Raw genomic sequence first — 14,726 nt, forward strand, 5'->3', positions numbered from 1 at the left:
TATATATGAAAGGAGGTTATCTCTCTCCGTATGGTCGCCACGTCAGCATTTTAGGCTCTTCTGGAGATGCCACATCAGCTTTCTTTCCATCCAATTAAAACATTTCATTAATATGAGTCATCTTTTATTTTTTACACATCAGCTTTTAATTATAAATGTCAAATGGGGAAAACACAATAGCCCATGAGGGAAGACCCATATGAATTTGAAAATCTATTTCACAAGTTAATAATATATTTATTATTTAATTATATATATTATTTAATTTTTTTTACATATTGATTTTTACTAATACTAACTTATTTTGTTATTTTATGTTATTTTTCCATGAAATTATTTTATTAGTTATATATACTCCAAAGTTTTTTACCGCTAATTTTTTTAATCTTAACTCAAAATATGAGTGGATAATAGTATAGTGGATTAGCTAATGGTTTGAGTAAGTTTTTCTCTTATTTTTTTTATCTATATATGACACTGAGGGTGAAGAGTACGTAAGTTCATCAAATTTTGGAGGTTCTATAATCCCAACATTACCATCTATAAAATTGGTTTAGGAAAGATTGTTTACGGATTGTGTGAGTGATGCATTGTTGAGTATGTTGGTTGAAAATGTATTTTAATACTAAGAGTAGTTGTTCATTGTATGAGTAAATGATTAGATAATTAAAAATTACATTTATCAAAATATAACATCAAATAAATCAAAATAAAAAGAAACCGGAAAAACCGAGGCGTAAAGCGGGTGATTAACTAGCAACAAGAACAATCAAAATAATTTGTTATTAACAACTTTTAAAACAAACCCACGCGTAGCGTGGATATTCATGTAGTCCTAAATAAAAAAGATAACTCATATTTTGTCTCAAGTGCTTTAATTTCTGGTCTTGGGTCCTCTAATTCCCTAAATTTCTGGTCTTCATATCTTCTAAAGGTATTAAATTACAAATTATCTTTAAAATGAAATACTATCGTTTTATACTCAATCACATGCGTACACGTAGGAGTGGAGCGGATACGCTATCCGAAAGTCAACAAAATTTGAAAGTAATGAGTCCAACATGGAAATAAAAACCCTAATGGATCAAAGCACCTTTCTTTTACTATATAAACAATCTTCATGCCAATTATGTGGGGTTGTCTTAAAGGGGAGATTGATGTGCATCGACTCGGCGTAAAGGATCTTCAAGATTTGAGTTCGGTTATTGAAAACTATCCCAATACTGTTACTAGCAGGATTAAGAGCCTTAAGAAGAATGGTGAGCCTTCTTCTTCTTTACCCCCTCTTGTTGTTCCAGATGAGGCTGTGGTTGCTGTCCCAATCAGATTTTATAATCCTAAGTATCATTCTCAAATTCAGGATATGAATTAACAGAGTTTGGTTCAATTTCGGAATCAACAGAGGATGGTTGAACTCCAGAATCATGCTCTTATTGAATTTTGTCTAGATTCCTCAAAAAATCCATGATTTTAATATGAATATGATTTCAAACCAAAATAAGAGTTTTGATTTGAAGCAAGATCATAAAGTTGAAGAGGATGTGGACACTTTTTCCATGGATGGCAGCCACTCTCAATCCGAAACTAATCACCTCGCTACTATCACTACCACTGTCGTTGATGTTTGTGCTCCTAACATCACCAATAATCTTAAGTCTTAAGAGAATATTTTTCCGAGTGAAAAATTTAATCATTTGCATTTCGTTGTCTTTCATTTTAAAAGTTAAAATTCCTATGTGATGTTTTTTCTTTCTAGTTTTTTTGTAATAATTAAAGGTTTTTTGCCTTTAAATCCGTTGTTATGTTATTTTTGATTACTAATTAAGTAATGTATTTGCGTGGAAAACTTTTAGGGGGTGTTATTCAATTTGAAAGTGAAGAAGCAAGGAGATCGAATTCTTGATTTACATTTAAATAAGAAAACAGAGAATGAACAAAAAAACTCACTATCTTTTTTTGAAAAACTTCCCATGCTTTTCCATTCCTACCATCCTAATTCCTACACTTAAATCTAGAATCAAACTAGAACCCAAACTTACCCCAATGATTTGGTAATTAAAAAAAAAAGCATTTTCTTTAAAAATTTCAATCGAAAAATGAATTAAGAAATAAATATCACCAAAAAAAATCAGACCACCTTCATGTAGATTCAAGGAAAAGAAAGAGAGCTCATACGATAATTTCTTCCCTACAAACATTTTTTTGCGAAATAATCACCGAGTAGAGGAAAGCAACTCTTGAAGCAATAGTTGTGGCTTGAGACAAATGTGGAACGTCAAGGACAAGGCGAGTAAGACCCTGTGTGGATTTTTCGAAGCAATGCCATGCACACACTCTGATTCTTCATTTGCTGAATATCAACGAGAAGATTTTTTTGCTTGTCAAGTTAATGGAAAAAACCAGTCCTGTATTTGAACAACTCTCGACACACATCTGGTCATATTGATCTCTTGGACTTCAGATTAGATATATGCATTGTGTTCGCTTGTGCATTTATTTTTTTGCTATTGTTTACTTAAAAATCACAGAAGAACTTTGGTTACAAGATAGAATCATCCAAAATTATGAGAAAGCCCGTCTATTACAAGTAGAAGGATAAACGTAACTCTCACACAAAATAAAAGGCACTCAAAAAGATATAAAATTAACCATAAAGTTCAATAAAATTAAGTGTTACTCTAAGGGAGGAAAAAAAAAATTAATCAATAGATTGTAACAGAGACGTGAGACTCTCGATGTGATTAGGGAAAGTATAGACAAGTCCATTACTAAACCTAAATTCCCCATCCGCGATTCCTTTAAACTCGACTCGTCTCAAGCTATTTCTCCCCGGATCAAAATATAAAATAACAAACGATTTAAGAAACGTGCATGGTACATAAATACACTCACCAGCATCAGTGACACTATAGATTTTGTAAATATTTTTCAAATTTCGAGCAAAAGGTGTAAAAAAGTGTTTATACGACCATTGATTTTGCTCTGCATCCTCCAAAATCCACAATGTAATACCATCATCGTTGCCCATGAGATTATAACTATCAAGACAAGCTAACCCTAACCTTCCCTTATAAGTTATCAGCGTACCCCAAAAATCATCGAATGGTAACCTTATCATATCGAACTTTTTAGTTCTGACATCAAAACTCATTTGTATGTAAATATCCAAATCATCATCAAGATAAGGTGGCTCCATAAGAAAGAACACCATTGATGCATCTCCCAGAATTCTTCTTCAAAGCACGATGCTTGTAGTTGGTTTCAACCGTTCTCCATGATTTTTGAGCTGATCCCAATATAATGTTACTACTTTCTTAGATTTTACTTCAAAAAAAAATCATCTAAAACAGATATACAAATGGAATAATATTTAAAAAATGCACGTTTTATGGTCATTGCCAAAAAACAAATAAATAAAATACTCCAACTAATGCGTCGACGCTACATATCTATGTCTATCCCCCATGTTCTAAAAATCCCCGCCTACCCTGATTAATTTCCGTTTAATCGCTAGACCCACTTTCTCCGCTTCAATTAATGACTAATCCCTTAAAAAAATCAGTCACCCGATTACTTTCCGCTTTATCCGATTAATTCCAGCCTAATCCGATTATTTTATGCCTATTCTTACATATCCCGATTATTTTTTTATTGCAAGTATAAAACAAATTTTTTTTTTGTTATTCAAACATTTGAATTGAAAGTTTGTGATATTTTACAATAATTTATGTTCAAATTTTAATAAATCCTAAATTTTTAATAAAAAATCATAAAAATTTATCTTAAAATATATTTTTATGTATTTACTACAATTTTGAAAACAATATTAGATTAATATATTTTTAAAATATTAAAATAACCCTAAAACTAATCCCCGATTTTAATCCGATTTTCCGATTAATCGCTAAGCTCATCCCGAATGTCCGACTAGCGCTTAGCGATTTTTCAAACAAGGTCTATCCCCAACCAATACCAAATTATTGGCCACCAAAACGACACCGTTTTTAGTAATCCCACACAGAGACAAAACGTACCGTTTTATCCACTAAGTCCCCATTAGTCAACGAATTTCCCAAAAATCCCCAAAACTGAAAAAAGCTAACCAAATTCAAATGACCACCGCCGATAAATCCGCCGGAATCGTAACTGACTCGGAACCAGGATCGGAGAATTCTCTTCTCCTCAATCCTCACGAAGGATCCACCAGAAAAGATCCTCATGATTCCTACCACTTCGCTTACATCATCTACTTCACCCTTGGTGTTGGCTTTCTTCTTCCATGGAACGCTTTCATCACCGCCGTCGATTACTTCTCTTACCTCTACCCTTCCACCGCCGTTGATCGGATCTTCGCCGTTATCTACATGCTCGTCGGTCTTGTTTGTCTATCCGTTATCGTTGTCTTCTATGCACATAAGAGCCTCGCTAGCTTTAGAATCAATCTCGGCCTCTTACTCTTCGTAATCGCCTTGCTTGTGGTTCCTGTTTTGGATCTGGTTTATGTTAAAGGACAGGTCGGTTTATACGCCGGATTCGATGTTACTTCCGCCGCCGTTGCGCTTTCCGGTCTCGGTGATGCTCTTATGCAGGGAGGTCTTATCGGTGTTGCCGGTGAAATGCCTGCGAGGTATATGCAAGCTGTTGTCGCCGGAACTGCTGGCTCCGGTAAATAATTCATCTCTCTGAATTTGAAAAAAAACACAAATGTGGAATGATTTGGTTGCTCTGGTTTAGATTAACTTAGAAGGTTTTTTGGGAATTTTGGATTTGTAGGTGTTCTTGTTTCACTGTTGAGAATCTTGACTAAAGCTGTGTATCCTCAAGATCCTGATGGGTTGAGAAACAGTGCGAATCTATACTTTGCTGTGGGAATTGTTGTTATGGTGATCTGTGCTGTGCTCTACAACGTGGCGCATAAACTTCCGGTGATCAAGTTCCACGAAGCGCGTAAGAATGAAGAACTAATTAGAGAGAAGAGTGAAGAGAAAGGTTCTTTAACCGGACTAGCATGGAGGAAAACACTCTGGAAGATCGTGATGAAAGTTAAATCTCATGGTTTCGGGATCATTCTCATTTACATGGTGACATTGTCAATATTCCCTGGATACATTACTGAGGATGTTCATTCCGAGCTTCTTAAAGACTGGTACCCTGTGCTACTCATTGCAGCGTACAACGTGTTTGACTTGGTTGGGAAGTGTCTGACCGCTGTTTTCATGCTGAAGGATGAGAAAATCGCTGTTGGTGGTTGCATTGCTAGGCTCTTGTTTTACCCTCTCTTCTGGGGTTGCTTGCACGGTCCCATGTTTCTCAGGACTGAGATTCCTGTAACTATACTGACATGCTTATTGGGACTTACCAACGGGTACTTGACAAGCGTCTTGATGATTCTGGCTCCAAAATCGGTTCCATTGAAACAATCAGAGACTGCAGGTATCGTCACTGTGATGTTCTTGGTTGTTGGTTTGGCCTTTGGGTCTGTCATTGCTTGGTTCTGGGTCATTTGATTCTACCAAAGCTTGTTATCTGTATTTGTTGTATTCTTTAAGCTTTCGACAGACTCAGCTTCATTAATCTGTGAATTGTCCTGTGTGAATCGTTCATTTTTACTTCAGTAATATGTGAAAATTCTTTTTTTTTTTTACACCATAAACACAAAAGACTTATAAGCTGTAAAAGGGTACAACGTTGATTCAGTGTTTCTCATTAAGGTAAGTTTAGGTGGTTCAAGGATTCTTCAATTTAATTCTGAGCTTTCGAGTGATCTTTGATGTTTTTGGATGGACTGTACGTCTCTTGTTGTTGCTATTAGACTGTTCCACTTCAATCCAGTTCAAAACCCCGAGAATCAGAGATTGCGGAACTTTCTTAACGTCTGCATCATCAGGGCCTCTAGATTTCTTCATACCTTTCTCTAGAGCCATTTCGACGAACTCCATGAACCAGTTTGCAGCTTCTTCCTCGATCTCCTTAGCCAACCTAATCGTGTTGCCTATTTCGCCACAAACTGGGTTCTTGTTCTCATCATTTGATCTCAATGTCTTCCCTTCTTGCTGCTTCAGGACAATCCGCCTCTTTGATCTCCTTTTCTCCTGATCAATAGAATTATAAGCGATTTCATGCAGGATCGAAGAAGGCTCTTCTTCTCTTGGTTTCTGATTTTCGGTTCTTGTGTTTATGTTCTGTGACTTGTTCTCAGCATCTGAAGCAGCTGCTTCAATGGAAGCGAGTTCGCCAATGGTTTGTGCCATCTGCTGGTGAAACTCCATGAACTTCTCAAAGCACACCCCAGGGCAATCAGCTTTTGCTGATTTATTCAGATTGGTGAACGTCCTGTTTCAACAAAACCACATCAACACATCACATTTCAACTCAAATCCGAATAATAAAAAGGCGTACGAAAGAAGAATTTCGGTTTATATACTTGAGATGACGGACGACAGTTTCCGTGATTGTAGCTTCTCGCAATGCCTGAAGGGCAACCTTCTGAGCTGCCTCCCGAAGCTGAATTGCTTCCTGTCACCAAAGTAACAAAAAAGAAGATTAAGCAACTCTTTTCACTTTCAAGAAAGATGTAATATTCCAAGCATCAAACTTCAATCAAGAACACAAATCGAGTTTGAATCACCTTGCTTAGTGTGTTGAGCCTTCCTGGTAAATTGGTATCTTTCTCGGGTTTTATCGTCTTAGTTTTCGAGGTAGACAAGGGAACAACATCTTCTTGAGCCTCTGCAATCAAGAAACAAGCATTGTCCTGAATGAATCATTGTATTCACTATATGATCAATAGAATGTTAAAAGCAAAATAATACTATACCTATAGAGAATTTGAAGGGACTAAAAAGAGAAGCATTGTTCCTTTTAGCCTCTCTGTCACAAACACTTCTACTTCTCGGAAACTTCGAAGCCGACGAAACAAAACAACTCTTCCTCAGCATCGCCGTCGCCGGACTCTCTCCTTCCATTTTCCCCAAAACCCCTCCACCAAAAGAGCATCTCACTCCACCTCTTCTAATCGGAGACGCTGCGAATCTAGCTGAAACAGACCTCTTCACCGGTGTGGAATGATCAAACTCCAACGGCATTGGTTTCACAACAAACGGAGACGAAGAAACGTCGACGTTTTGTCCCCAAGATCCTCTTCTAGGCTTCGACCCAATCTCTTGATCAGATCTTCCTTTCGGACCCATCAATGGCTCCGGCGTCCCAAGCAGTGGGTGCCGACCAGGGATTGGTTTTGCGCCTTTAATGACAGGAACAGGGGATCCAGGTTCGAGCCGATCGACGTAGATAAACTGACCAAGCTGCATCTTATTGCTGAGAACGACGTCGTCTTGGTCTGAAGGAAGTGAGACATAGATTGAGTGAGAGGAATCAGAGACTTTGATGAGAAACCCTTGTTTCGGCTCCAGAGACTTCTCGTCGAGACCTATGGGGACGATATCTGTGACCTGTAACATAGAGCTCCGGTGCTCTCTAGTTGGTTTGATTCCTGTTTTCATACCTTGGATTAGCTTTTGAAGAATTCCAGGTGCTAAAGCTGCCATTTTTATCGAGCTTTTAAGATCAAGAACGAGTAATTCAGAAATTTCAAGAACTGGGTATTGGTTGATGAAGAGACTGATCACTTTTAGCCAACGGTTAGTAGTAGAAGAAGAAGAAGGGAAAGATAAAAAAGCAAACTTTTTGAATCATTTGGCTTTGTTTTAGGGACGTTGCAACGGTCGAAATTGCTACTGGTAGATCTGTGTCGTAATTATTCTAACTAGATGAATATCCACGCTACGCGTGGATTTGTTTTGAAAATTGTGAAGAAAAAATTATTAATTGTTCTTGCTAATTTATGTTTATTTTTTATTTGTTATTATGTAGTTAATAAAACTACTATCTTATGTAGTTACAATTTTTAAGATTAGATCTATTTTCTGATTTGAAATATAACCCAAAAAAAAGACTTACTTGTCAGCTGAGACCTCTTGCTTGTTCCCGTAATATCCTTCATCGTCCTCATGGCTCTGCTAGTTGGTCAGAAGGTACTTTATCAGCTTTATCAATATCTATTATAGGTACATAGTTTTTTTATCCTTTTTGAATGGGATTCATTGAACTCTCTCATTTATATTTTCAAGGGATACAAAATTTCTAGCTGCAGAATACAGACCTAAAGCAGGAACGAAGAAGAACGAAAATGCTGAGAAGGCTTGTTTTGAAGTCATATGGAAGCCTTAAGCCGGATAGATTGGTAATCGTAAATGCGTTTCGTTGTTCAGAAGAAGGCTTGTTTTGTTGCTTGAGTATGTCGTACAGGTGATTCTTGTTTTTAGATCTGAATTACTTTTGCTTTAAATATTGATAGGAAAAGTTGAAAGGGAGTATAAAACGATACTCAAAAGGACGTTACAGAGTATTTGTGTTTTGACAGTTGTTCCAAATAGCACCATCTCAGTGATAATTCAGGTGAGTAGCTATTCAATGTTGTGTATATCGATATTGTCAACTTGAGTTGTATCTGATGTTTTCATTTTGTAATTCCCGTGTAGGTTGTACATGATGGTGGTTCTGTATCGTTTTTATGTTCCTTGCACCTTGGTAAATATTTATTGATGCTGTCTAAAACACATATAATCCGGTATAAACAATGTCTGTTTGAGTATTTATAGAGTTTATAGTAGTGAAAGTTTGTAATCCCGTAAGCTGAGAGTGTGAATATGTTTTTGTGTAACTTCTACGTGGCCTCCATTCTGGCAGTTAGAAGGTAGAAAACGTTTGTTCTAAAGAAATATGATGTACAAAAAGGGAGACTATGAAGAATGGAATTTACGAAGTCGAGAAATTTGCCTTGAGATTCTTCTTCTTTCATATTGAACGATCGAGCAGAGAGTGAGAGAGATTTATTTTGTTAAAATCTTGTGGGGAATTAGAATATTTGTTGGGTTTAAAAGCATTAAGCCATCACTGAAATGGGCTCGACCCATTAATATTCCACTCTAATAGATTCTAAAACACATATGGCCCATCCGTCATGGGCTATTTGTTTACTCCATTTGACACTTATAATTAGAAGCTGATGTGTATTAATGAAATGTTTTTATTGGACGAATAAAAAGCTGATGTGTCATCTTCAGAAGAGCCAAAAATGCTGACGTGGCGGAAGGATGGAGAGAGATAGCCTCCTTTCATATATATGATTTATTATATCCGTGATCATTTGGTTTTACACTTTCACTAAAAGCAACGCTGAGTCTTTTTGGTCAGTTTATGGATATACATGGGTTTGAAGAACCAAATTCTAATGCTTATGTCTCTAGTATAATGTATTTGGTGGTTGACACTTGACAGTGCATAGTTGGTGTAACCGATAGACATAATATGATTCGGACTACAAAATTACAAGAAAGTGGAGCTGTTTCAGTCACTTTTTGGTCGCTATAACAAATATCTTAATTGGTTTTGGAAAGGGAGCACGAACAACTTTAGCAAAATGAGTAGTTTATTTCCAGGCAGAAGTGTTAAAGTAATGGAATCATTGATGGAAGATGACAATTGTATTAGATAAACAGAACAAACTAGCCCTTAGAAGAAAGCAAGGGTTTGTGTTTCTTTCGGTACTTTTGATATCTTGAATCTCTCAGGAAAAACTGCAAAATACCGACGAAATAAAACAAGTTTTCTTGGAATCTAACAAAACTTGCAGGCCATGTTATAGTGTTGAAGCAAACCCTGCAAATATCAAAATCCAAACTTAGATTAGTCACTCTGCAAATAGACCAACACAACTCTGAACTATCTAATCCACTGGTTCAACGTTTAGTACATGTTAAATCAACACAGCATTTTACTACCGTTGGATAAGGTTCTACTCTCTTTAAGGTGATAGTCTGGAAAGACAGATAGACAGTGATAGGTCCTCACAATGCTACGTTTTCGTGATAAAACATGCGAAGAAAAAGATCGTTTTCTATAAAGCTGATCACTTGATATACTATACAAAACTGAGTACTAGTATTAGCATGTCAAGCAGATCGTTAAAGGAATCCTATTAACAAATTGAGACTACATTTACTCCTTATCTAGAAACAGAAAATACAGAATCGAATCGGCTTCAATTCTACATATAAATCAGCGGGTGACTCGTACGTTCCCACAATCATAAACGAGATTAACGAGTTTGTAACTCAAATTCATTGGCAGAGAAAGATTATGAACACAAGTAGGCATACCTTCGGATAAGCAACTCCAGTTTTGATTGCTGAGAGATAGCAATGAAGTGAGCAAAGCTGAAGCAGTAACACTATGTAATGGTATAAGTGAAACCCCTGCACTCATTTCCACAGGTACCCTGAACACAAAACCCTAATTTTTACATTTCAGAGATAAACCCTAATTCTTAAGCTTAACGGTAGATTCATTGTTTCCGCATAATCAACTATATAAATCAGATCTATAGACTATCGAGTAAGATTGTATACACTCAGTTCTATGATTCGAGAGCTAACCTGGAGAATGTGAGTCTGCGAAGTGAAGGACGAGATGAAGAAGATGATCCATTCGTAAAAGCAATTCCGGCTGATTTTCCGATCTTCGAAGCAGAAGTTGCCGTTGATGAACGACCGAATAGTATCTTCCCGGAAGATGACGATACCTGAAGAGCTCTTCTCACGCCGTTGGCCGCCATGTTTACTCTTTTCTCTCAACTCTCAAAAAACTTCGACGACATTTTTGTGATTTCACCAAGGTGGGGTTTTAAATTCGGGTCGGGTCGGGTCGGGTCGGGTCGATTAGGACCCAGTACAAGCTTCATTCGGCCCATAGATATTAAAAACTGGGCCGGTAACCGGTTAGCAACTGGTTAAACCGGGAATTAATAACCGGTTATCATCTGTGCCTTCTCTTTTATCAGTTGCTTTTACTTGAGAAAACCTGGAGACGAACGAAACCCTAACTTTCGAGTTTTCCGATGAGTCTAGCCTCCATGATCTCCGGCTAAAGATCAATGAATCGACGACCTTCCTCTGTTCGTTTGTCGATTGATTACAACGACGGTGATCTCCTCGCGGCTATTACTCTCTCGATTCGTCTGATTGTTATGCGATTGGTCAGAAATCGGAAACGAATCATCAGGAGATTGTTCACGATTCTATGAGTATTGAAGCGGTAGAGTCCGGTGGCGGCATGAATCTCTCCGGTGTAAAAAGGTTAAGCGAGCCTCTCTTCTTGAAAAAGATATTGATGGAGGAATCTGGTGACACTTGTGAATTGACGATTGTGGTCATGACTGTTCATGCTGTTATGTTAAAATCTGGATTTGTGCTGTTCGATCCTGATTCATCTATGCGTTTTAGCTTCTCGGAGGAGACTTTGGTATCGCTTAACTATACTCTAGCTTCTGTGAAAGGAATAGTAAGTTTGAATTTTGAGAACTTAGGAGGCGAAGTTGTAGTTTATGGGTCTCTTAGTGCGGGTAGTTTGGTTGGTATGGTGTCTATTGATAAACGTAGATCTGTGCACATTGTTGATTTGCTTATGGACACTTCCAAATCTGACAAAGAAGAAGATACTTTGAGCATCCACCGTGAGGTACTTGTGTGGTGGAGAATGATAAAAGATGGTATTGTTACGCCTCTGTTGGTTGATCTTTGCGAGATAACTGGCTTAGAACTTCCACCTTGCTTTATCTGTCTACCTCGAGAGCTAAAACACAAGATACTAGAGTCGCTTCCCGGTGTGGACATTGCCACATTGGCCTGTGTTTCTTCTGAACTGCGAGACCTGGCTTCAGAGAATGACTTGTGGAAGCAGAAGTGCTTGGAAGAGTGCCAATATCTTGTGACAGAAGCCAATGATGATGTGGTTAACTGGAAGGAGAGGTTTGCTACTTATTGGAGGCAAAAGGGACATTTCTCCTTGGATTTAGGGCCCATCAAGGTGCTACGTATTGGAGGCAAAAGGGACATTTTTCCTTGTTTTAGGGCACTTCAAGGTTTTTTTTGCGGGAGCATGGGTTCGTGGAGAAAGAAACTATTAAAAGGCTGGGAGATCATAAAATGAGGCCCCGGGTAAATCAGGTGGACTGAATGTTGTAATGTTGTTTGTGTTCAAATCTTGCAAATAGGTAACTTTAGTATAAGGGAGATGTAAAGAGCATTTGAAACTTAGTATACTTGTTCTATTTCTAGTACTCAAGAATGAGATTGAATCGGATTTCGCAAAAGGAGTTCTTGTCTTGTAGAACTGAGTGCAGGGAAACTATAATAGTGAAATGATGAGTTGCTGAAACAGAGTGAAGTTCACATGGAATTGGCATTTAGTCTTTGATTATCTCAACCAACCACAAACGGATTTAACACATTTAGTAGAGAGGGATTCAAATTGAATGAAGTGAAAACTCTGCAAAGGACAACACACAGAAACTCTATTGAAGTTGATTTGGTCTCACAACACTTAATGCTCTTTATAGGCTCTCTCTTTATAGATATTTCACAAAATATTATTGACATAAAACAACATTTCCTCTATCCAATAATGGATTTGGACCAAGTTAGTTGAGATAGCCAGATAGGTAAAGCTTCAATGGGGAGAGAGAGAGATGGGTGGGTCTTTCTGATCACACACAGAGGTCAAAACTCCATTACTCTCTCTGTTACATTGTCATAGCATCTTTGGACAAAACCGTGAACTTATAAACACATATCACATTAACCAAACAAGAGTTATTGTGTTCCTTGTGATTCCATAGCAAAACTTCGTTTCTTGTTTCTGATTCGTACGATGAAAGATTATATTCACTTATTGTTGGTCATGAAAACCACGTGATAGATGTAAATACATTCAATATAATCTTTCTATAGTTTTACCAACAAGAAAATATAGAATCCTTCTTCTTTTTTTTTTTTTGATCAAAGAAATATAGAATCCTTCTATCGTCCTAATTTTAAGGGGAAAAAGCAACAAACATAACATGCCAAATAGTTCAGTCGGTAATTGAAAGTGATGGATTGTTTCATTTTCATGCACTATATGAACCCACAAATGTTTTATAATTTTATGTTGCATATACCAAATAGTTCAGTCGGTAATTGAAAGTGATGGATTGTTTCATCTTCATGCACTAGATGAACCCACAATAACTAGTTTGACCCAGAAATAAGGTTTAATTACTAAAATAAAGAATTATATGATATGTTTAAAATATGAGTTAGGTAACATTTGTCTTCAAAAAAGAAAGCCGAAACAAAAGAGATCATAAAAGAAAGCAAACAAAGTAAGTCAAAAAAGAAAAGAAAAAAGAGAGAAAATCAACATATTGAAGTTAATTATGAGCAGGTTGTTTTTAAAAATGATTAAGAAAACCCATTATTTGAGCGATGATAAGGGAGGAAATTGAGTTGACCCACATGCTGATTTGTCTTCGTTCGGTAGATAAATTACGTTCAATGATTCTGATTCATACTACCTCAAATTGATGACACATGTTTATTTTTAGAGACAATAGTGTCATAGTGAATAGTCTCTACAATATATACTAACAAGAGTTTTGGTGTGTTTTGTTTTTGCGGGGTTTCATGTTATTAAAGGCAAGCTGTTCTATATTTGGAAAATTGTAAACTTTTGGCATATAGTTTACACAAATTTGAAATAACCAGCTATTGACAATAAGCAAGAATGCAAGATGGCAACCCACACACGTACTTATTTTACTTTTTGTTAACGCGTATACTATTATTCACTTCTAATAGAATATCTAACATTACCAATATTGTCATTTCAAATGCCAAAATGTGTAAAAAATAGACAAATATAATATATTTCAGACTTTATAACTTCCCTTTTTTATTTGGTTGGAGCGTTTAGAAAATAAAAGATTGGAAATTGGAGGTTGAAAGGGCTTCTTCAAATAGAGGAGCTATTATCATCGCTCAAAGTGTAACGATGGATTCAAGGTTACATTCCTACGTAGCATCAAGTCATCCATCTTGGCTTCATACGTTTTTTTGAGGATGAGAGAAATTCCTTTCACGCATAAACTATTTATAAGTATATAAATTAGTTCTTATATAAAAATTATAGGTTACAAAGTCCAAAACTTCTAAGTTATGAAAAAGAAAAAAATAACTAATCAATGTCAATTATAATTCAAAAATCATTCAGTAGTTGCGTTTTGCATTTCACACCCGGAAAAGCAAACTAATTTGTCAGGATACACAACTACTTTGCTTATCAGAAGTTGCCAAAGAGAGAAGACTCACAATTGACTAATCCAAGTACTCAAACAAATTAGTCTCACAAGACAAAGAAATGAAAAGTTTATACGTTAATGTCGGCTCACGAAAACTCCCAAACAAAATAAAAACAAACACAGAAATTTTTCATATAAAAATGTTTCGCAACAGCCACAACGCCAAGTGTGTTAACCTCATTACGCATTTGTCCCATTGATATAGCCACAACTCGTGACTCTTATATATCTCTTATTTTTTCCCATAAAATGTTTATAAAAAATTGAGTGGCACATAAAATCCACCTCATCTTTCTAACACTCCTACAACATCTTGTGGTCTGTGGACATAACTTAGCACATGTAATTGAAACCACCATCACTATCCACATCTTCGTTTACATTTTTTTTTCACCTTATTTTATGTAAACAAATATATCCATTTCAATTTCATAATCCTCTTCATTTATAGATAAAATTTAAATATCTACCAATACAACCAGAAATCATA

General features: G+C 36.4%; 5 protein-coding genes and 1 long non-coding RNA gene across 6 annotated transcripts; 4 read left to right on the top strand and 2 right to left on the bottom strand.

Annotated features, from left to right (window-relative positions):
• Nucleotides 1-881: 881 nt before the first annotated feature.
• LOC110231092 lies at nucleotides 882-1,848 on the top strand. Its single transcript, XR_002334190.1, has 2 exons — nucleotides 882-1,259; nucleotides 1,361-1,848. It is a non-coding gene; the product is annotated as an uncharacterized LOC110231092 (long non-coding RNA).
• Nucleotides 1,849-4,037: 2,189 nt separating this feature from the next.
• Nucleotides 4,038-5,642, top strand: LOC9324832 (equilibrative nucleotide transporter 1). The gene is made up of 2 exons (XM_002887247.2): nucleotides 4,038-4,665; nucleotides 4,774-5,642. Exons 1-2 carry the CDS (start codon nucleotides 4,113-4,115, stop codon nucleotides 5,505-5,507), a joined length of 1,287 nt encoding a protein of 428 aa, XP_002887293.1. The 5' UTR covers nucleotides 4,038-4,112; the 3' UTR covers nucleotides 5,508-5,642.
• Nucleotides 5,567-7,861, bottom strand: LOC9323358. Its single transcript, XM_002888723.2, has 4 exons — nucleotides 6,818-7,861; nucleotides 6,629-6,729; nucleotides 6,425-6,516; nucleotides 5,567-6,333 (listed from the first exon to the last, which is right to left on the bottom strand). The coding sequence occupies exons 1-4, from the start codon at nucleotides 7,545-7,547 to the stop codon at nucleotides 5,727-5,729; spliced, it is 1,530 nt and encodes a 509-aa protein (XP_002888769.1). The 5' UTR covers nucleotides 7,548-7,861; the 3' UTR covers nucleotides 5,567-5,726.
• On the top strand, nucleotides 7,612-8,719 carry LOC9324833 (exosome complex exonuclease RRP46 homolog). The gene is given in 6 exon segments (XM_021010081.1): nucleotides 7,612-7,640; nucleotides 7,711-7,752; nucleotides 7,906-8,033; nucleotides 8,129-8,242; nucleotides 8,357-8,457; nucleotides 8,541-8,719. Coding segments are annotated over 6 exon segments (534 nt in total). The 3' UTR covers nucleotides 8,661-8,719.
• Nucleotides 8,720-9,472: 753 nt separating this feature from the next.
• LOC9323359 (protein NUCLEAR FUSION DEFECTIVE 6, chloroplastic/mitochondrial) lies at nucleotides 9,473-10,761 on the bottom strand. The gene is made up of 3 exons (XM_002888724.2): nucleotides 10,497-10,761; nucleotides 10,221-10,339; nucleotides 9,473-9,720 (listed from the first exon to the last, which is right to left on the bottom strand). The coding sequence occupies exons 1-3, from the start codon at nucleotides 10,673-10,675 to the stop codon at nucleotides 9,701-9,703; spliced, it is 318 nt and encodes a 105-aa protein (XP_002888770.1). The 5' UTR covers nucleotides 10,676-10,761; the 3' UTR covers nucleotides 9,473-9,700.
• Nucleotides 10,762-10,878: 117 nt separating this feature from the next.
• On the top strand, nucleotides 10,879-12,276 carry LOC9324834 (F-box protein At1g70360). The gene has a single exon (XM_021035933.1). The coding sequence runs from the start codon at nucleotides 11,140-11,142 to the stop codon at nucleotides 12,046-12,048; it is 909 nt and encodes a 302-aa protein (XP_020891592.1). The 5' UTR covers nucleotides 10,879-11,139; the 3' UTR covers nucleotides 12,049-12,276.
• Nucleotides 12,277-14,726: the final 2,450 nt, after the last annotated feature.

Source organism: Arabidopsis lyrata, assembly GCF_000004255.2.
Source record: "Arabidopsis lyrata subsp. lyrata unplaced genomic scaffold ARALYscaffold_2, whole genome shotgun sequence".
In the NCBI taxonomy this organism is placed as follows: domain Eukaryota; kingdom Viridiplantae; phylum Streptophyta; class Magnoliopsida; order Brassicales; family Brassicaceae; genus Arabidopsis; species Arabidopsis lyrata.